The sequence below is a fragment of the Syzygium oleosum genome, unplaced genomic scaffold (assembly GCF_021117445.2).
Source record: "Syzygium oleosum isolate NSW1041296 unplaced genomic scaffold, Sole_v2.1 Sole_v2.05, whole genome shotgun sequence".
In the NCBI taxonomy this organism is placed as follows: Eukaryota; Viridiplantae; Streptophyta; class Magnoliopsida; order Myrtales; family Myrtaceae; genus Syzygium; species Syzygium oleosum.
The window spans coordinates 11,108,299-11,131,185 of record NW_026607489.1 but is presented as its reverse complement, the minus strand read 5'-3'; the positions used below and the strand labels follow the sequence as shown (position 1 = coordinate 11,131,185).

The 22,887-nt window shown below is 39.6% G+C and overlaps 3 protein-coding genes across 3 annotated transcripts; all 3 read right to left on the bottom strand.

Moving 5' to 3' along the window:
- Nucleotides 1–673: 673 nt before the first annotated feature.
- On the bottom strand, nt 674–3,909 carry LOC115678435 (glycerol kinase-like). The gene is made up of 4 exons (XM_030601833.2): nt 3,520–3,909; nt 2,939–3,160; nt 1,749–2,718; nt 674–1,039 (listed from the first exon to the last, which is right to left on the bottom strand). The coding sequence occupies exons 1-4, from the start codon at nt 3,651–3,653 to the stop codon at nt 791–793; spliced, it is 1,575 nt and encodes a 524-aa protein (XP_030457693.1). The 5' UTR covers nt 3,654–3,909; the 3' UTR covers nt 674–790.
- Nucleotides 3,910–9,531: 5,622 nt separating this feature from the next.
- Nucleotides 9,532–11,588, bottom strand: LOC115678506 (disease resistance protein RPV1-like). Its single transcript, XM_030601903.2, has 3 exons — nt 11,574–11,588; nt 11,200–11,481; nt 9,532–11,094 (listed from the first exon to the last, which is right to left on the bottom strand). Exons 1-3 carry the CDS (start codon nt 11,586–11,588, stop codon nt 9,532–9,534), a joined length of 1,860 nt encoding a protein of 619 aa, XP_030457763.2.
- Nucleotides 11,589–11,622: 34 nt separating this feature from the next.
- LOC130138266 (disease resistance protein L6-like) lies at nt 11,623–15,664 on the bottom strand. The gene is made up of 3 exons (XM_056311846.1): nt 15,147–15,664; nt 11,879–12,702; nt 11,623–11,684 (listed from the first exon to the last, which is right to left on the bottom strand). Exons 1-3 carry the CDS (start codon nt 15,662–15,664, stop codon nt 11,623–11,625), a joined length of 1,404 nt encoding a protein of 467 aa, XP_056167821.1.
- Between the last annotated feature and the right edge of the window lie 7,223 nt (nt 15,665–22,887).

Genomic DNA, 22,887 nt, shown 5'->3' with positions numbered 1-22,887 from the left:
CTAAAGTCACATAATTTGTTTACCAAAGATTAATCTAAATACGTTTACTTCTCCTTTATGTTAATGTGACAGAGGTTGCGACTTATCATGTGACAAAGATGTGACTTACTTTATGCTTCAAAGTAAGGTAACATGTGAGAATGAGACCTTAGAGGACACAGCCGCATGCATTGCTTTTACCTGAGACTTATCATGACCAGCTTGCAGAAACAAGAAAAAATTCACAGGCTTTGTTTAGGCCCTGCTGAATTTTGACCCCTAGAACCTCAGGCCCAGTCAAAATTGGTCATGGTCGGGTCAGGGAAATCTCCATGGAATGTCATCATCTTGTATCCCACCTTAATCGCAGTTCATTAATAATTTGGATCAGATGATTTCTGTTATCGATTTAATATACTAAGATTTTGATCGATTCATATCCTATTTGGAACAGGTTTTCTCTTCACGCGCAAAACCTATATTGCGTAATTAAAAGGAGAAAGAAATGGATCTTCCAACCATTAAGCACGTCGTAATAAGTCTTGATCACAACACACTGTATAGGAAAAGCCCAAATAATGCATAGGTGTGATGCCAATTATTCCCTCAAATTATGACTTCATAGCTTTTTGGTCCCTGAGCCTCATTTTCAGCATGTCTTGGACCAAGTCTTCCGTGGAGAAAGAAACGAATATTTACAAAGGTCAAAATTCATATTATTAAGTGCAGAGGAAACAAGAGAGCCCTTTGACTAGTAATAGATCAGGAAAAGAGAAGGATAAACACACAGTACACTTGGAAACAACTTCGCTCATAAGAGACACAGATCAGCCAAGTCAAATGTCCTAGAAACAGCCTTGCACCAAGAATCCACCTTCTTCTTCCTCAGGCCTTCATCCCACTTGGGGCGAAAGATCGTCACGTTCTCCGCCCTTTCTCCGGAGTCGAAGATGTCATTCTCTGTCCATATTCCGACTGCCAATCCGGCGGCATAAGCTGCTCCAAGCGCTGTTGTCTCTATGTCCGCAGGTCTCACCACCGGGTTTCCCAGCAGGTCCGCCTTCATAACAAGAACAGCTATTGATTACATCGTTATGTTTTAAAATAGCAACGAAAATTTTTACGTAATCAGGAAATTAACATTGTTTTCTTCTTTACTGAGGGTCTTGCCCTAAGTATTGTGTCAAGCACCTACAGCTTCCAATTATATATTAGCATATCATAACATCACTGTAGGTGGATTGCAGACTTCAGATGTTATCCTGTAAAAAACACCAGCCAAAACGATAAAAATTATGATCCTACACCTAACTAGTAATTGGTTGACATAGTTCAGTGCAGGGGAAGCTCCAAAACTTTCTTATGCAGTTTCTGGTTGAATAAAACATAAAGCATGGGATTGGGTATTAAATCTTGACAAAGAATGATTTCGATGTTTCTGACTTGATTCAGCACCAAATGAAGACATATAAGCACAATATGATATATTTCTTCCTGTATCTGACTGGTTTTTACCAAGACATTAGAGGGTAAAAAGAAACATTTGCACTTGGTTGTCTCCAGAGAAAGATGCATCCTCAGTCGGACAAGAAAAGGCAATACCAATAGTGGGTACGAAAATATCACCGCTTAAGGATTGCAAGCATAATGTATGCAGAAACAAATAGCGCACTATGAGGTCATTATAGTGTAAGAATGAACCTTAACATCAGTCAATAGTGGTATTACTTCAAAAAGTAATAAAAACTGAGGATGAGAGAAGCTCGTACCTGAATTTGCATCAAAAGGTTGTTGACAGTTGCACCCCCATCCACTCTAAGCAAAAACTCCCCCTTCTCATTCTTAGCCTCGCCCTTTTCTCCGGCATCTTTGTGCATTGAATCCAGCACGTCTTTGACTTGAAAGCACATGCTCTCAAGCACGGCTCGAGCAATATGAGACTTGTTTGTGAACCTCGTGATTCCAATACAAACCCCCCGTGCATCATCGCGCCACCACGGAGCAAATAGGCCATTAAAAGCAGGCACAAAGTAGACGCCGCCAGTGGACTCAACACTCGATGCCAAATCCTCGATCTCACTGGCACTACTGATTATACCAAGGCTGTCTCTGAGCCACTGAACAGCAGCTCCGGCAATAGCAATTGAACCCTCCAAGGCATAGTTTGTCGGAGCATCTGGCCCAAGCTTAAATGCCAGAGTACTTAACAGTCCATGTTTTGATTGAATCACCTCCTCACCCGTGTTCAGAAGTATGAAAGCACCAGTTCCATAAGTGCTTTTGGCCTCACCTTTCCGACAGGCTTGTCCAAGCATTGCAGCATGTTGGTCACCGAGACATCCAGAGATAGGAACTCCAGGAATTGGCCACCCTTTGGCAATTTCTCCTATCACCTCAGAATTGCTTATGATTTTAGGAAGACTTTCAGCAGGAATCCCCAATGTATCCAGCGTAGGCTGATCCCAGTCTAGTGTTTTAAGATTCATGAGCATTGTTCTCGATGCGTTTGAGACATCAGTGACGTGTAAGCCACCCCCATCTACGCCTCCAGTCAGATTCCATATTAACCAAGTGTCCACAGTTCCAAACAAAGCATCGCCTTTCTGCAACGCCTCTTTAACAGCATCAACATTTTCCTTCAACCACAGCAGCTTCACTGCACTGAAGTATGTGCTTATTGGTAAACCACAAGTCTCCACAAAATGGGTTCTTCCCCCTGGTAATTCTTGCTCCAATTTCCTGTCATTAATTTACAGTTCATACCAAACCCCAGATTTTCGACATGAATGTTATTGATCACCAAACAAAAAATGGATCAGACTATGAAGTAATTTCAATGAGGTCTACAACGGAAAAGACAGGTTAGCGACGTTACAACACGATGCCAAATCACTCAACAATAGAAGCCTCAAACTCCAAATTTGAAACATGTAAACATGAAGATCACAAGCAGCCCAACCTGCAGATGGAGCTGGTACGAGCATCCATCCAAACAATGGCATTATAGAGAGGACAACCGGTGGATTTGCTCCAAACAAGAGTGGTCTCTCTCTGATTGGTCAATCCGATGGCCTTCAATCCTCCATCCACGTTGTAGCCACTGGCTGTTGCCTTGTCGATCGCTTTGGCTATACACACTTTGACACTCTCCAGCATCTCCATCGGATCATGCTCCACCCATCTACCAACAGAAAAAACATTCAAACTAACACTTCCTCAATATTAAAAACACCACCTTGTAAAAGAAACCGTTGCTTCACTATTAAACTGGACGGAAAAAAAGACCATCTTGTTCTTTATCCGGTCATATCTCAAATCAGAGCCTAGACTTGTCGCGTGAGACCAAACCGATTACGTTCCAGAAACGGTGAGATCAAGCAACTTCGTACTAAGCGACCAGAAATCTCGCACATGGACAAGCCCAGAATTAGAAAGTGCCAAAAGCAATTAAAAAACACGTTCATGTGAACAAAGGACACTGCTTTATCATTGAACTCAACATGATCAAAGAACGAATTTTTATGGGATGACAGAGATTACCCGGCTTCTGGGTAGAACTGAGTGAACTCAACCTGGTGAGACGCGATCGCCCGAGCGCTGCGATCGTAGATGATAAACCTCGTACTGGTAGTCCCTTGGTCGACCGAACCGATGTACACCTCCTCGTCCGACATGTTCTCCGTTCTCTCCCGTTCTCCTTCTTCACCGAATCGTTGCGTTCGAGGGCGTTGATCGGAGATAGGACGAAACGGAGCAAGAGGCAGCGTATGAGTGAGACAGCGAAGGTGGGGACTCGCAGGAAGAGTCACGGGAAAATGGGTGACATCGCGCGGAAAGACCGAAGGAAATCTTATCGGGAGTTTGACAAGCGAAGGCGTTTCCTCGGCGGCCTGGTTCCGCCATACGGCTGGCCAACCACGAGGAACGACATTTATTGTTTTCTTTTCATGAAGGCGACGACGACGACGTTATATTATTTGGTGATTACTTGACAGGACATTCATTGACTAAGCATGATTCGAGCATCATATTCCGGATAAAAAAAAGTCTTGAATTGGATTTCACTTTTCCCTTTTCAAAACTCGATGCCAATTGCTAATGTAGGCAGACTAATATATGTTCGTTTCCCCTTTTCGAAAGGAAGAATAGGGAGGAGATATTATAGATTTGCTTGTTCTTGAAACCCATGTCAAATGTTTGATTGGAGATGGCAGAAGTACTTTATCGTCGCACGATAAATGGCATCCGGCCAATTCATGCTGAAGTCTCCTCTGTTATTAAAGGTTGGTTCTTGGTGTTGGCCTCACATGTTCCTGTTCTGGGGTGCTTCTTACCCATTTCGAGAGCTCGAAATCGGTCAGCTGTTGAACCCAAATGTGCCAAAGTTGTGGATGGCCATAACAAATTATTAACCTTTGGTAGGTTGAGTAAAAATGGGAATGTCTTGTGTTTTGTGCGGTTCTTCTCGAGAATCAGGACAACATTTGTTGTTTGAGTGCCCTTTCTCTAAGGAGATTTGGAGTCAGCTGTTGAACGTAAGTGGAATCAGAAATGCTGAACCACGTAAATTCTTGTATTGTGCGAATTTTCATTACTTTTCTTGCATCGTTGATAGGATCGAATTAGATATTCGACAATTGGTATCAGAGCTTGGTTCGGCAAGCTATCAAGATGGCAGGAAAGGGTTCGAGTGTCAAATACGACATCGAGAGGTTTAATGGAAAGAACAACTTCACTCTCTGGCGACGAAGAATGATGGATCTTCTGATTCAGCAGGGCCTGTCGAAAGTGCTGCTGGGGAAAGGGAAGAAACCAGAAACGAGTGATGAAGATTGGGGGGAGATGGAGGAAAGGGCGGTAAGCACCATTCGATTGAACCTATCTGATGAGGTTCTGCAGTATGTGGTGGATCTCAAGTCGGCTTCGCAGGTGTGATCGAAACTTGAGAGCATCTATATGACCAAGTCCCTAACGAACAAACTGTTTTTGAAAAAACAGTTATACTCTCTACAGATGGAGGAAGGCTCAGACCTGTTAGAACACATCAACACGTTCAATCAGATTCTGAGTAAACTTGCAAGTCTGGAGGTTTCAATGGAAGATGAAGACAAAGCCCTATTACTGCTATCGTCGCTACCAGCATCTTATGATCATCTGGTGACGACACTCTTGTATGGAAATGAGACGCTTGAGACAGATGAGGTCACTGCTGCCCTATTATCTAATGATACGAGAAAGAGGGTTAACAGTGCTACGGCACAGGGTGAGGGTCTCATCGGAAAAGTCAAGGAGCAGGAACGGGGAAGAACAATCCAGCGGGGATTCGGGAATAAGGGTCGATCGAAATCAAGAGGGGGTAAAACGAAACTCTCTTGTTATTATTGCAAGAAGGAAGGCCATCTGAAAAGAAATTGTTTTAAGAGAAAGGAAGACTTAAAGAAGCACGAGAAAACTTCTAATCAAGCAAGTGTGGCCGATAGCTCAGACGGTGATGATGGAGATCTTCTCTCTATATCATCAGGTAGGAATCAGTTCGTTGATTCATGGATTTTAGACTCTGGATGCTCTTATCACAGGTGCCCGAATAGGGATTGGTTTGATTCATACCGGTCATACAGTGGCGGATCTGTTCTAATGGGGAATAATGCGGTTTGCAAAACCATTGGAATAGGGACTATTAAAATCAGAATGTTTGATGGTATAGTCAGAACTTTGGTGGATGTAAGACACGTTCCAGATCTAAAGAAAAATTTGATATCTTTGGATGCGCTTGATGTGAATGGGTGCAAGTACGCAGCAGCAGGTGGAGTTCTCAAAGTCATCAAGGGAGCTATGGTTGTCATGAAAGGAGAGTTGACTGGAAGTTTATACAGGCTCATAGGGAGTATGAGTAACAGGTGGAGCATCTGTGACTACAGCTGCAGAGTCCGATACAGATGACACTCATCTGTGGCATATGCGGTTACGGCATATGGGTGAAAGGGGTATGATGGAGCTTCATAAAAGGAGGCTGTTAAAAGGTGTCAAAAGCTGCAAATTGAACTTCTGCAAATACTGCGTTTTCGAGAAACAGAGCAGGGTTAGTTTCAGAACTGCGAAGCATACGAGCAAGGATGTACTTGATTATGTACACAGCGATGTATGGGGTCCTGCACCGATCAAATCAAAAGGTGGAGCCGAATATTTTGTGACCTTCATTGATGATTACTCAAGGAAAGTCGGGGTCTACTTCATGAAGCAGAAGAACGAAGTCTTCTCCAAATTCAAAGAGTGGAAGGCTGAAGTAGAAAGGCAGACAGGAAAGAAGCTAAAGTGCTTGAGAACAGACAATAGAGGGGAATACAGGTACACACCATTCCTGGAACTATGTAAAGCTGAAGGGATCACACGTCACTTCACAACATCAGATACACCACAGCAAAACGGTGTAGCTGAGAGGATGAAGAGGACACTTTTGGAAAGGGCTCGGAGTATGAGGCTGAATGCAGGGCTGAGTAAAAGTTTCTGGGCAGAAGCAGTTAATATGGCATGCTATCTCATTAACAGGTCTCCATCTATAGCCATTGAATGCAGAGTTCCTGAGGAGGTATGGACAGGTAATCCAATTGACTATTCTAGTTTGAGAGTGTTTGGTTGTCCAGCCTATGTTCATGTACAAAGTGGACATCGTTCCAAGTTAGACTCAAAGTCTAAACAGTGTATCTTTCTTGGCTATGAGAAAGATGTGAAAGGATTCAAGCTATGGGATCCTAATGCACGGAAGACCGTGGTTAGCAGGGACGTTGTCTTTGATGAATCTGACATGGTGAAGGCAAATAACAGTTCACATGCAGATGGCAGAAGTGAAGAAGGATCTACTGTGCAGGTGGAGTCAGGTGAACCAGAAATAGCGGGAGGAAGGGAATCATCCAGTAACTCACCAGAATCACAGGAGACAGTAGAATATACCTACACCATTGCAGAAGGTAGTGGAAAACGTACTCACAAAGCACCTGTGAGATACGGGTTTGAGGATATGGTTGCTTATGCCCTCACAGTAGGTACAGGCGATCCATCTTCCTATCAGGATGTGATATCTGATGCTGATAGTGATAAATGGATGTCAGCTATGATGGAAGAAATGGAATCCTTACAGAAAAACAGGACTTGGAAGATTGTGGAGAAACCTAAAGGGCGAAAGATCATTGGGAGTAAATGGATCTTTCGCAAGAAAGAGGCAGTGTCTGAGAATGAGCAGGTAAGGTACAAGGCTAGACTTGTAGCTAAAGGGTATGCACATAAGGAAGGGGTGGATTATAATGAAATATTCTCTCCAGTAGTAGAGCACACTTCCATTCGGGTTCTACTTGCCTTGGTAGCCATGTTTGATTTTGAGCTGGAGCAACTTGATGTGAAGACGGCGTTTCTTCATGGAGACTTGGAGGAACAGATTTTCATGGAGCAACCTGACGGGTTCAAAGTGCCAGGAAAGGAAGACCACGTTTGTCTGCTTAAGAAATCACTTTATGGCCTTAAGCAATCTCCAAGACAGTGGTACAAGCGTTTTGACTCTTTTATGGTGCAAATTGGCTATTCGAGAAGTGGGTATGATTGCTGTGTTTATTTTAAAGTGTCAGATGATAATTCGATTATTCTTTTGATGCTTTATGTTGATGACATGCTCATTGCTGCTAAGGATATGCATAATATTGTCTCTTTAAAGTCCTTGTTGAATAATGAGTTTGAGATGAAGGATCTTGATGCTGCTAAGAGGATCCTTGGTATGGAAATTCATAGAGATAGAAGTGCAGGTAAATTCGGGGTATCTCAAAAGAGGTATGTTGAAAAGGTGCTTGAGCGTTTCAACATGAATAAGGCTAAACCAGTGAGGACACCATTAGCTAGCCACTTCAGGTTATCTGAACAGCAATGCCCCACAAAACATGAGGAGATTGAGGAGATGACTCGAGTTCCTTATGCTAGTGCAGTTGGGAGTCTCATGTATACTATGGTGTGTAGCAGGCCAGATTTATCTCATGCAGTCAGTGTTGTTAGTAGATACATGAGTAATCCAGGGAAGGAGCATTGGAATGCAGTCAAGTGGATCTTTAGATATCTGAGCGGGACTGCAGACTTGGGTATTATGTTCAGTCGCGACGGAGGTTCGAAGGAGTTAGCGGGATATGTTGATTCAGACTTTGCTGGTGACCTAGACAGGAGGAGGTCTACTACAGGATATGTCTTCACATTAGCTGGTGGACCTATCTCATGGAGGGCGATGCTCCAGTCCACAATTGCATTGTCTACTACAGAAGCAGAGTACATGGCAGTTATAGAAGCTGCTAAGGAAGGGCTCTGGTTGACTAGGTTGGTTCGTGAGTTGGGTTTAGAGCAAGGAGGTGCGGTGTTACATTGTGACAGTCAGAGTGCCATACATCTCGCCAAGAATCAAGTATTTCATGCAAGAACAAAGCATATAGATGTGAAGTTTCACAAAATCAGGGAGCTTGTGTCAGATGGCAGCATTCACTTGCGGAAGATTCACATGAATAGCAATCCTGCAGATTGTTTTACCAAGCCAGTCACTATTGAGAAGTTTGGGTCCTGTTTGGGCTCAATTAATATAACTCGCTGTTGAAGGTGAGGGACGCACTCAATAAGTGCGGGAGTGTACCTCTTATGGAGGTACGGGGATGAAGACATCTATATTTCATATTCTTTCACAGGTGGCTTTACAGAATCCAAGCCAAGGTGGAGATTGTTGAGGATGATGTCTTGTATTCTGTTATATGGAAAAGCTAAATATTTTAGGCTATGTGGGCAATTTTGTAATTTGTGCCATGTAGAGTTTCGCTATATATGTTTAGGGCGAACCACGTAAATTCTTGTGTTGTGCAAATTTCCATTACTTTTCTTGCATCGTTGATAGGATCGAATTAGATATTCGACAAGAAAGTATCTGTTGGTGACTGGCAAACAAATGGTTTGCTTGGGTTACTCCGTACTTAAAGAGTGGTTCTTTCTCCATATCTCTAGAATCATTGTTATTTTCATAATATAAGTCTTTTACGAATCAAAGCAATCATCTATGAGTTGAATGTACTTAGACGTGTATTCTAACCTGGCTTTAAGCAAATTTCACAGGACATGAAGACTACAATAACATAAAGATGGAAGAAAGTATGACCCTATTACAATAACATCACCACTGCTTAAAGCATATGGAGTGTGTAAACATCCTTCACTTGAACGAGATAAGAAAGCCACAGGAATGTTTAACTGATGAGCATGACACATATTGGAATACAGATTCACAAGCTATATACGAGCAAATTTGAACTGCGTGAATCAATTCAATGACAATTTTTCCTTGATCTCTGCTAAAAACTTGCAAAGAGAGAAGAGAACATAAGGGAGAAAAACAGTCTAATTTACCAAAGAACACAAGTTGCTTCTGTTAAGTCTCTCTTCCCCCCCTCTTTTCTGGGTTCGCCAGCTGGTCAAGAAGCCTGAGCTATTTAGAAGCAAGATGGGCAATGCGATATTGCAAAAGCCGAGTCTGCCCTCTTCATACTAGTGAAGCTGATAAGGGCCATCGAAATCACGTAGCATCCCGCAGGAATGAATAGTCACACGGCATGCTTCCTCATTTGCCACGGGAGGCAAATTCGCCAAAGATTTGCAACCAGAGAAATCCAATGTCATCAGGTTTGGTAAGTTCGACAGATCTGGTAACTCCCTTAAGGAGACACAACCATCTATATGCAAATCCTCCAGTGATCCCGACTGGCCAAGGCCTCGAATCTCAACTAACCGCGGGCAATTTGTAATCCACAAACGCCGGAGCTTTCTCAAGCTCGATATATTGGACAAGCTCTCGAGAAGTCGACAGTCCGTCACGTACAATTCAGTAAGGTTCTCAAATTGTCCAAGCCTATTCAGCGGGATGTCAGTTAAACTAGATCTGCAGAACTCGAAGCTGGACAAATTCTTGAAGTTGTGATCCCGTGACCATTCCACCGTGGACTCAAAACCGATGAGATTCAACCTCTGAAGATTGGATGGATACTGCGTGTGAGATAGAAAGGTGGACCAAGGTAAGTCGAGTCGTTGGAGCCCAGTAAGGGAATTAACCTCAGCAGGCAACATGGTCACATCAGAAAGTTCCAATTTCAACCTCTTTAACTTGCGTAGCCTCCCAATCCACCGCAAATCTGGTGTTTGACTAGCATCCGGTTCGTGATGTGGGCCGAACTCTTTTGAAGGTGCAACAAATCTAGGACGGCCATAATCAGATAAACTTAGAGCGACTAAATTGGTCAGGTTCGAGACGTTCGGAATCGTTCCCAGTGTTGCGGACTTAAAGTTTAATGTGTTCAAATTTGCAGGAAGCTCTGGCAGCTTTGGAAGCTCATGGCAAGGAAACAGATGCAGACTCTCAAGTTGATGAAGCTGATTGATAGATGTTGGCAATTTGCAAATACGAGTCCCTCCCAAGTCTAGGATTCTCAAAGATGACACTGCCCCGATTTCGCTCGGGACTTCTCCCTCCAAAAGTTCACAATCATAAGCGACCAACTCTTTAAGCTTCTCCAACATACCTATTGCCTTAGGAAGCTTCCTTAACTTACAACCTGGCATCAATAGTACCTCCAGTCTCTTGAGCTCTCCGATCGACTCGGGTAATTCTGTAACTTTCGTGTGAGACAAAGTCAACTCAACTAGAGACCTTAGTTTCCCAATTGAGCTTGGAAGATCAATAACAGAAGAGTGACTCAGAGACAAACATTGCAGACCTGTTAGATCTCCTATAGATTCTGGAAGCTCAAGAAGTTCCATATTTTCCATTCTTAGGGTCGATAGGTACTTCAGATTACCCAGTGAGTTTGGCAAAAATTGGGGTAACGAGCATAGATTTTGCTCGGTTGAAGCTCTTTCAAGCATCCTCAAACCGTTACACCCATTAATTTCCAAGTGTTTCAAGTTCTGCAGCATACCAATGGATGGGTCGATTTCTACCAAGCTTTCACAATCCTTCAAAATCAGTCTCTCCAAAGTCAGGCAAGTAGAGAAATCCGGGGTCTTGGTCAAGCTCCTGCAACATCTGAGATTCAGAACTTTTAACCTACTTTTTTCCTGTAGAAATACTTAATGTCAGAATGAGCAGAAACTAACAAATCACAAAACTAAAGAAACGAAGTAAATTTAATTAAGTCATGCTTGTTTTATGATCTTATGTACCATGATTTGGCTCCAACCACCCCAATCATTTGTGACGTCACTTCTTGAAATTTTGAGGACGACTAGATTGCTCGGAGAGAAGTTAGTTCCTTGAAACTCCAAAGGACAATGATGCCAAGAAAGCCATCTTATCTCCGAGAGGAGATCCTGGAAGTCCCCAACAAAGTTTCCTCCATCCAATTCGAGGAACCTTAACTTGACCAGCCTTAAAAGTTCTCCGCGTGTGATACAATGCAATTTTGAATCTCCTCCAAGTTTGAGTGCTACAATGTTTTCTGTTCCCTAACAATGGAAATCAAAGAGCAATCAGCGTAAAACTTTGAGGAGGATAAGAAAATGGCTCATGAAATGAGAGGGCTTTACTTGCAATTTACCTCGTTTCTTCGCATGACACTCGTAGCTACAGTGGGACACCACAACCTACTACGCTTTCCAGGATGTTGGATGCTCTCCCTCCGAACAATCTCCCTCCCTAAATCTCTGAGCTGATCATGCATCCATATTTTCTGATCATTTGTAATTTTTATCAATGACATTTCAACGAGGACAGGAATGGCGCTGTTGGGAAAAAACTCACAAGTTTTCCACATACAAACTGCGTCACTTCTTTCTTCACCGGCCATGTGACATGCGATATCCAGAAAAATTTCTCTCTGCTCATATTCTAACATGTCATAACTTATCATCAGTATGTCCTGAACTTCTTTGTGAGGCATTTTCTCTAGCTTTTCCAATGCATCGTCCCATACTTCTTCGCCTCTGCAGTAAAGAGAGGACCCAATAACCACAAGAGCCAAAGGAAGCCCGCCGGTGGTCTTCACAATATCTCTGGCTATTCGATCGTAGTCGCGTGGAGGAGCATCTCTTCTGAACGCATGCTTACTGAATAGCTGAACAGCATAATGAAACGGCATTTCCTCCATTTCATAGAGTTGAAACTCTTTGGGATGCATTGGGTCATTACCTTTCAGCCCTTCCCCATTATTTTGGAAAAAACTGATGTCCCTAGTTGTCACGATGATTCTACTTCCCGGGCCAAACCAATCTCGCTTTTCGGCTAATTTCAAGAGTTGGTCTCTCTTATCCACATCATCAAGAACAACCAAAACTTTTCTGCAGCAGAATTTTTCTCTAATCATGTTGATCCCGGTGTCGGTATCATTAATTTTCACAGCTTTAGACTTGAGAACGTCGGACAATAATCGTTTTTGCAATTTCACCATTTTACCACATCGCGAAAACTCTCGGATATCAGATAGAAAGCTGCAACTGTGAAATTGAGAAGAGATTTGGTTGAAAACTACTTTGGCAAGAGTTGTCTTGCCGATTCCACCCATTCCGTGGATTATGACAAACCGCACATCCAGAGAGTCTTCACCTAACAAGTCCATCACAGCTTCCACATGATTATCTATTCCCACCAGATGATTAGGCACAATTCGATCTCTTCCCAGTAGCTTGCTTGAAACCTCACTAGTAAAATGCTTTATGAGTTCACCTTGACTGCCACATTTCAAACAAAGAAAAGCTTAAATGTTGTGGCCAGGCATATACAATATATTAGTGCTTCCTGAAAATTGTAGATCATTCTTTTACAATTTCGTACACTAGTGGCCATTAAAATTTGATATGTCGAGATGTTTACTAGGCACAAATGATAACTGTTATCCACAAAAAAGTTCGTCAATACTGGAAAGTTACCAATTTGATGAAGCTTGTAAAAGTCACTAACTACAGTGGAATGTTGCTTATAGTGATTGATGATCTATTAGATAGAGAGTTAATTGTATGATAATTCGTGGGAAGTTATTTTTCTTACGAAAAGTTAGTAACCACGATATTGGAAGAGATACTTGTTCTAATTACTTGATAGATGATCTTTACTTTAATATCTAGAAGTGTCTGGCTATGTGAAGAGGATACTCACTGCTAATAAGTTGGAAGTCAATTTTGTTATGAAAAATTACTAATAATATAGAGACTACATTATGGAAATAGAAAAAAAAACCATAATTTAAATTAAATATACGGTTTCCTACATTTGTGGACCATATGGTGGATAATACTTATAGAGATCAGTTTCTTTTTTACCTTCTCATTCGATTACAAAAACAAAGGCAACATTTAGCTAAAAGTATTTAATTGAATATTTGGTTTTCTACTTTTTTGGGTCATACGATTGATGGATAGTACTTATAAAGATAGATTACTCTTGTGGCTAATGAAATAAGTTCATGCATGTAGAAATTGAATCTGAAATATCCTCTGATTCAGTAGCATAGCACTCTATGCGTTGTGCATATCGATTGTAAAAATGGCTTAGCACAATATTAAGAATCTTAGCATGAGTTCATATATAATAAATTAAACGACTAATGCTCAAACAAGTTTCCTTAATAGAAAGGAAGAACCTTAATGCAGCGCAATATAACGATCAATGGGATAGATAAAAACAGCATGTAGGTAATTTATCAAACTATATGGATTTGAATTACTACATCCCTTTCGACAAAAAAAAATTACTACATCCCTAAAATGGCTTGACATAATTGAAAAGTTAGTGATAATTTATTCTAAAACTAATATTAAAATTGACATAACCCATTATACCATTCATTCTATTTCATTAGTATGTAAGGAAAAAAATAAAATAAAATAAATTCTTTCGTACTCTTATGAATGAAAACAATATGGTACTATTATGTATAGCCTAATGAAATTCACTTTAAGTATGATATGAAATAAGGAATTTACATATATTTAAAAATATATTTTTTTGATCACATATCTATTGTTCATAGGTCATTTATACAAAAATTTATGATAAAATAAAAAGTCGGTACGGGGGAGAAGTTATTTGTGAAGTAGTTACTAATTATTGATCTTACTATGCCGTATGAAAATTTAGTAGCTACGGGGGAGAAAAGTTAGTTATCAAAAAAATATACTGAGAGTTGCAATTAAAAGAACTACCAATATATTGAAAGTTATTTATTCTTAGAAGACTTAATAACCAGATGGGAAAATTATTAATTACTTATGTATTGATTTATATATTTGTAACAATACGAAAGTTGCTAAAAAAATTACCAATTACTGATATCTAGGGTAAAAATTATATTCCTTATAACAATTACCAATCAATCACACAAAAAAAGTAACTTAGAAAGCAACTTAATATCAGCAACTTTCCGCGGGATTAGTACTTTTCCATACGAAGAGCAACTATTAATCTTAGTAATGATTACGGGTGTCCTCTTGATGTGATTAGATCGTATCCACAATTGAATAGCATCATATAAAGGAGTGGAATTGTTATTAATTTTGCATAAGGAAATAACTTCCGATTAGTAGATAATCAATAATGTCTACATGTGTGGATAATGATTTCCCTTGGAAAATCGACTTTCAAATATACGAGTGACCACCATAAGCAGCTATATTTTGGAAAAGTTATGAGCAGCCCCAGTGTCCTTTACAAGAAGAACGAAATTGGACATTTAAGAAAATTACTGTTAGAACTGTATGTGCATAATTAACAAGCTATCTTTTGGTAAACATGATGTTATTAAAAATAATTTTTTTGGTCGAAATTATTAAAAATAATTGGACAGTGGGGAATCACCATAAGATGGGTCCAATTATTCATGCCACAGTAGCAAAAGAAAAGGCCGCAATCATTATAAATATAGCGCGGCTCGGTTTAGGAATGAAAAAAAGAGATTGGAAGAAAACAAGTAGTTGTATAATTTCTTTTTACTAGTCGTAGCGATGACCCTAGAAACTGGAATCTTCAAAAGTTGCCGCATGGTCTACATATAATATGGACAAAGACCATTCGAATCATAAATCATGTGAGTCTAGTCAAAGGATTTAGATATCAACCGTTAAATAAACCTTGATCTATATGGTCTAAAGATCATGCAATATGTTTTCATGGATCGTACCCGCTATCTCTCAAGTCCCAACCATTAATGTTGGCGACCTCCGTTAGAGCCTCCTTCCAGCGTTGCACTTCGTCGTAGCCGAAACTAGCCTCGTGCCTTGTTAGGGCATCGATGTAGAGTCCAGTTCGGAGCTTGACATCAGAAGGTTCCACGTCATAGAAAATGGGCAAAATCACTTTGCCACTCGATTCCCTCTGGCACTTTACAATGCTTGCGAGTTCGCGGAGACACCATGCACTGGACGCATAGCTTCTAGAGAAGATGGGCACGTAAATCTTGGAGGTTTCAATTGCGCGTAGAAGCTCACCTCCAATTACTTCGCCCTTTCGGATCTCCTCGTTGTCCCTAAAGACACGAATCCCGGCTCCATCTAGGGAGTGATAGAGGCAATCGGTGAAATTGAGGCGAGTGTCAGGGCCTCTAAAATTCAAGAACACCTCGAATTCAGAACCCGACGACTCACCAACATTTGCAAGGAACGTCATTGTGGTGTCTGACGAGTCCCTTTTTCTCTTCATTGTCAGGAGCTCCATTTGCCAATGTTTAACTACGTGAGGTATGCAATTCTTCTGTCTTATTACTTAATCAGTGAAACCTCGCTAGGATTTATATAGAGAAGAGCCAAGAGAGCGTGGCGAGTTGCTTCCGCTTGACTTTAAGTCAAAGTATGTCGAGCAATTCATATTATGCTCCATCCGTGGTTGGGGCATCCCTCCTCCTCTAATTAATGGGTTATAGATTATGCGCATCCCATGCATGAAATTTTAACTAAACATAAATGCAGGTGGGGAGCATGATTGTAACCCATCAATTAAAAGAGTGATTTGAGCAATTTTCCTCCAACAAAAGATGGAGAAATATAGCTTATTCTATTGAGAACATGTCCCGAGTTTGAACCTGTAAAAGAAATCCGATTAAAGTAGGTTACCTAATATATGTAGTTATACTCGGTAATTTATATACTAAACCAAACAAGAGAAGTGTGAGGTTTTTTTTTTTTTCTATGGATTTTCTAAGTGAGTTGTTTTTAAGACATTATGACTTGTGGATTTGTTTTGGGTGTAATCTAGTGCTATAAAACGCTTGAGTGAATGAGCTATTATAAAGTCCGTATTCTCCACATTTATAGTGGGTTTCTTGATAACTGACTCTTGCCCAGGGTAGGTACTGATAATAAGATTAAACAACAAAAATCTCCAAAGTCATTATCATTGGTCGTTAATTTCTTTGGTGATCCCTTCTTCTCGCATTAGACTTGAATTGCAACATCAGCTAATCTTCCGCATTATTTTCACGACACACTCAATATAGCCCTGGAAAGTGGTAGACCAGTCATTCCAAGCTCTCCCACTTGTTCATGCTGAGGTAGAAGTCGACAGATTTGGACTTTTCTTCAGCAAACATATGATGGGCCATTATCATTCACGAGAAAAACGAATGGGAGTGGCGTGTCGTGGGGAGAAAGCTGGGAATATGCTTTTGAGGTCATCGTTCTTCTGGTTTGTCCCTTCCCCTTCCCCTAGTGTGTATGACCACGTCACCTCTCAACGTTTCCAAAACGTCTCTGCACGACAAACTGGGATTCTCCCTGGCAAAATAGTCTTGGCTTGAAACTGACGGAACAACAACGACTCTGTTGATGCAAACGCGGAAAAGCAAACATAGAACACGAGGATTTACGTGGTTCGATCACAACGTGATCTACGCCCACGGGCGAGGCAAGACAAGATTCCACTATAATCAAAGAGAGTACAGTTTTCAGAAGTTGAAACAACGACAAAAGCTCACGGCTTACAAAACTTTCTGAAAATAAAATTCTCTCTCTACATCAATGAGAAAACCTAGCCGCAGTATAAATAGTGCTCCCGAAATTTTTCCTCGGGGGCGTAGCCCCCGAACCCCCCAAGACATTGGTTCGCTTGCTCCAGCTCGGGCGGACCGCCATAGAGATTTGTTCACTTGCTACGAGTTGGGCCTATCGGCCCAACTCTCCGCGTCGCGAACTAAATCTCAATTTTCGGGTCGCACAAAAAATATGTCGGGTCGGGTGTTGAACCGGACCGAGAACATAAAATTCAAGACATATTTAACAGACTCCAAGTCGACAGCTCGTAAGCTACGTATAGAGGAAATTATCTCGTAAGATCAATATTAGGAATGATTATTTAAAAAAAGTCATAAATTTATTGTACTACTGTTAATTCAGTAATAAAATTTTTAATTATGTCAAATAGTTTTAAATCTTTTGACATTTTGCCAATGTAGTCCTTCTGACTAAAATTAATGACGTGAATAATTTTTTTCAAAATTTCTTATTTTTTCCTTTTTCTTTTTTTTTTCTCCTTCGGATTTTTGGGCAGCAGGGTCGTCGAAGCCCCAACGACAGCTGGTGACCCTTGTGCGGCCATGGGCGGGGGCGTTGCCGGCCATCGCCGGGGCCCCGCCGGTGGAAAATCCAATGAAGGAAAATAAAAAAAAGAAAAGAAAGAAAAAAAGGGAAAAATAGGAAAAAAGAAAATTCAGATTTTTTTTAATTTGAAAAAATTGTCTACGTCAGCATCAGCCATACCAAGTCGTCCATGCCAAGTAGGACAGCCAGCGTCCACATTAACGATTTTTTGTCAATTTTGGCCAAAAGAACTATATTGACAAATCGTTAAAAGGTTTAGAATTATATTGACAAAATTGAAAAATTTAGAAAATTTAAATGGTCATCGTACAATAGGTTTATGACTAAATTGGTTGCTTGTACATATATGACCACATCAAATCTCAAAGTTTCTAGAACGTTAGTGTGCAACAAACTGGGATTCTCTTCGGCTAAAAGGTCTCGACACGTCATTGACGGAACAACAATGACTCCAAGTCGATCGCGCATTAGCTACGTTTTGAGGAAACTATCTCGTAAGAGCCAATATTAAGGATAACTACTAAAAAAGTCCTAAATTTATTATACGGTAGCTAATTCAGTCATAAAACTTTTAATTTTGTCAATTTATTTTAAACCTTTTGATATTTTGCCAATGTAATTTTTCCAATCAAAATTACTGACGTGAACAATTTTGGAAAAATTGTCAACATCAGCGTCGGCCATACCAAGCCGGCCATGTCATGTAGGACAACCAGCATTCACATCAGCGATAATGAGCTAATTTTGGCTGGAAGAACTATATTGATAAATCGTCAAAGATTTATAATTATATTAGCAAAATTGAGAATTTGAGAGCTGAATTGTTCACTGTACAATAGATTTAGGACTGAATTGACAGCTTTTATATATATATATATATATATATATATATATATATATATATGATCACATCAAATTTTAAAGTTTCAAGGATGTTTATACACAACAAACTGGGATTCTCTCAGGCTAAAAGGTCTCGGCGCGTAATTGACGGAACAACAACGACTCCGTGTCGATGGCGCATTAGCCACGTTTTGGAGGGAGCTATCTCGGCCGATCAAAATCGGGCAGCGTGATAGGAAAGGCATCGGTTGCTACCAAGAGAAGTTTCCAAGTCAGATTCATGGGTTGTTGGGGTAGGGAAGCTAGTAAAGATAGGATCTTTTGACTAGCAAAACTAATGTATGGACTTAGTTTTTGCGTAACGTGATGGATACAAATAATCACGGTGCAAAATTGGTATGCGAGCTTGTGTTTATTTTTATGGGTCCATGCATTTTTTTTTTAAATGTGATTGGCTGGATCTCGTAGACTTAAAACTATGGAATACTTACTTTTTACCAACGTGTGCGTGGATTTGCTTCAAAGAGGATTTTGAAAAAAAATATTGCGTGGTCTACACACCATAAAGACCAAGCTCATCTTAATTATTAGGGATATGTTCACTACAAGTCCTATAACTTGTCACGAAAGTGTAATTGAGTTCTACAACTTGCAAAAAATGCAATCAAGTCATAAAACTTATTAAAATTGGTTCAATTGAGTTCTAAAGTTAACACTGTCAAACTTACTAATAGAAAACGCTGACGTGGTTTATTTTAATATTTTTTCTTAGTTATGTGGCTTATTTTAATTTTCAAATTTTATTTAAATTAAATTTTAAAAATAAACTAAATAATAATAAATTAAAAAAGAAGAAAAAGAAGGAGAAGACCCACGGTAGCTGTGGCCAAGCCCTCGCCGTCGCTGGTGGCCGCCACCATAACCGCTGGGAAGTGCCGGCGGAGGTCGCCTGGGCCTTCCTGAAGCCCGACGACCCTCGCCGGCCCCGGGCGAGGCCCCGGCAAGGGCCTGCAAGCCCCAATCTGGGGGAGGGCGTGACCCTCACGTTAGGCCGGCGAGGCCTCGCCCAGCATCACCCAACCCAAGCTAGGGCCGGCGACCCTCGCTCAAATATGGGGCGAGGGTCGCACCCTCCCCCATATCGGGGCTTGCAGGCCCTTACCAGGGCCTGGCCCGGGGCCAGCAAGGGTCGCCAGGCTTTGGGAAGGCCCAGGCGACCTTCGCTAGCCCTTCCTGGCTGTTGTGGCGGGGGCCACCGGCGACGGCGAGGGCTTGGCCATAGTCGCCAGTTGTGCCTCTTCAACTTTTTTTTTTGAACTTTTAGCTTTTTTATCTAATTTAATTTTTAGTTTTTAATTTTTTTCTGATGTGGCACTTGTTGGACACCACATCATTGCCACGTGTCTAAAAAAAAAATACACGTCAGCATTTTCCGATAGCCTAGTTTAACGGTGTTAACTTTAAGACTCGATCGAATCAACTTGACAAGTTTTAGGACTTGATTACACTTTTTGTAAGTTTTAGAACTCAATTGCACTTTCATGATAAGTTTTAGGACTTTTAGTGAACATATTTCTAATCATTATAAGCCTTACAGTGAGACCCACGTCATTAATACATTAGATGGTATGGGTCCGCATAAGCTATAGACCTACAATAATTTCTGGAAGACATTTAAAAAATTGGTATGAAATGTGTTCCATTAATTTATTGACATGTCCGCTTACGTATTTTTTTTTTTTTAATCTTGCCCTTTTCTCTTTCATTTCATTCCTTTTTCTTTGGAAAAAATATTCACACTTTGCTCTTCATTCTTGACGAATGTAAAGTGTCAATTTTCAATTAATTTCTCCAAAAAAACTTAAACGTAATTAAATTTAATATGAACTTTTTGGTTGTACAAAGTCTTTAGAAACTTTCAACCATAATTTCCTTTTTTCTTCATTATTCACTCCATATGAAGAAAAATTAATTTCTTAAATAATTTACGATTGAATTTTCTATACCCAAACTTTTAGTAGTTTATTTTGTTCTGTTAGTGCATGGCGAAGAAAGATTTATTATTTTCTTTCCTAACACCAATATGTTGGGATCAATGAAAAGCCTTGCACAATTTAAAAACATTCACGATTTATTTTCCTCTTTCCACATTACATCAAATATTAGAAGTAAAGCCCGAGGAAACTTGTTATTAACTAAAACTAAGCCAATATTTTAATAACCAACCCTTCCACAAATTGATAGTTTTGTTTTAATTTTTCATCTCTAGGAATTCTGAAATCGGTATTGCAATATTATATTTAAAACAGAGGAAATCTCATAAATTAATTGAAAAATAAAAAAAATTGACCGAACAAATTAAACTTAAGGAAAGCTCTGCGTTATAGACATTGATCTTTAGAAGATAATTTCATTTCGGTGATATTTCCAAAAGCAATAAAATACGTTGAATATTCAGCTATCGATTTTTTCGGTCAAATTTCATCGTTGGCATCATTCGCACCATCATCGAGAAATGGAAGTTCTCCTCGTTATCATCGTCGGCATTGTCCTCGTCAAAAAAGACAGAGAAAAGGAAGTCTTCATCATCTTCGTCGTCTTCGTTATTGTGATAATTGAAAAAAAAAGAAAGAAAAAAAACACAGAGAAGAGAGAATTGAGGCGATGCTAACCTGGTGGACATGTGGCTTCAGAAAAGAAAAATGAAAAGAGGGAACGATTGGATTAAAACATAAAGTTGAAGGAGAGAAAGAGAAAGAGAACGTAAGACAACAAAAAGAAGAAACGAAGAAGAAGAAAGGGGAAAAAAAAGATCATAGCAACTACACGCGTGTTCGGAATTCCTTGCCATATCCGATTAATTCTGTTTCGCAACGCCCAATAAAGATTCAAGCCTTTTGTTCATTTAATCGGAGTAATTTTCGAAATTAGCTTATAAATTCGGAAATATATGAATTTTGAATTGTGCGATCCGATTTAGGAGTTGTCAAGTTGTGAAATTTAATGGAAATAATAATTTAGGGCATTGGGGAGCTTGGTGGAAATCAATTTGGAATTACGGTTTAGTTAGAGCGAATTTTATAAAGTTTCGCGCTCAAATTTTGTGTAGCAGACAACTTTCAGTTAGCGTTTTGTTAATGCATAGTTTCGTTAGTGATTAAACTTAGTTTAATCAATTCATAGTTAAGATAGCAGTTTACTTGATTATGATATTTTTCTCGGTTATTTTAATAAGAGTGCAAGTTGATAGTTTGCTTCAAAGAGGATTTTGAAAAAATTATTGTTTGATCTATATACCATAAAAACCAAGTTCATCTTAATCATTATTTATATGGGCCTTATAGTGAGACCCACATAATTAATACATTAAATGGTCTTGGTCCACGTAATATATTGACGAAACAATATTTTCGGAAAGACATAAAAAAAGGCGGCATGGATATGTGTTCCATTGGTTTATTGACACGTCCACTTACCTATTTTTTTCCTGCCTTTTCCTCTTTCATTTCTTTCCTTTTCCTTTGGAAAAAAATTCACACTTTGCTCTTTATTCTTGACTTACTTAAGGTGTAAATTTTCAATTAATTTCTTAGAGAAAACTTAAATGTAATTGAATTTTTGCTTATAAGAATCTTTTGAAACTTTCAACCATAACTTCTTTTTTCTCTTTATTATTCACTCTATATGAAAATAAAATTTAATTTCTCAAAAAATTTGTGATTTTTTTTCTATATCCAAACTTTTAGTAGTTTATTTTATTCTGTTAGTGCATGACGAAGAAAGATTTAGGATTTGCTTTCCTAACAACGATATGTTGGGATCAACGAAAAACTATTTTAAAAACTTGCACGATTTGAAAACATTCACAATTTATTTTCCTTTTTCCAAGTCACACCAAATATTATAAGTAAAGCCCCATAAGACTCTTTATTTTTGTCAGAAAAGAGGTAGAGCTTGAAAATTACATCGTTACTCTAAATAAACATAATCCAATATGATTTCCTAACAATAAAGGAAGCAAACCTATTGGTAGCCTATCTAATACATGATTATCACCCGCATTGTTAAGTTAGATAACCCAAATTTTTTTTGGTCGAAAACAAATTTATTGAATGAAAAGTATTCAAACATGAGAGCTCACAAAGGGAGCATGCACGCAAAGCAAATCCCAAAGTGGTTCTATTAATTTATCCAAAATTAATGTTGTCGGCCTGGTACGGCAATTCAGCTGGAACAACATTTATTATTTCTTTTCATGAAGGTGACGGTTCTATGATTTGGTTATATATTGACAGGTTATTCATTGAATAAGCATGATTCGGGTATCATATTCCGGATAAAAAGTCTTGAATTGGATTTCATTTTTCCCTTTTTGAAACTCGATGCCAATTGCCAATGTATGCAGACTAAATGTGTTCTTTTTCCCTTTTCGAAAGGAAGAATATGAAGGAGATATTACAGATTTGCTTATTCTTAAAACCCACGTCA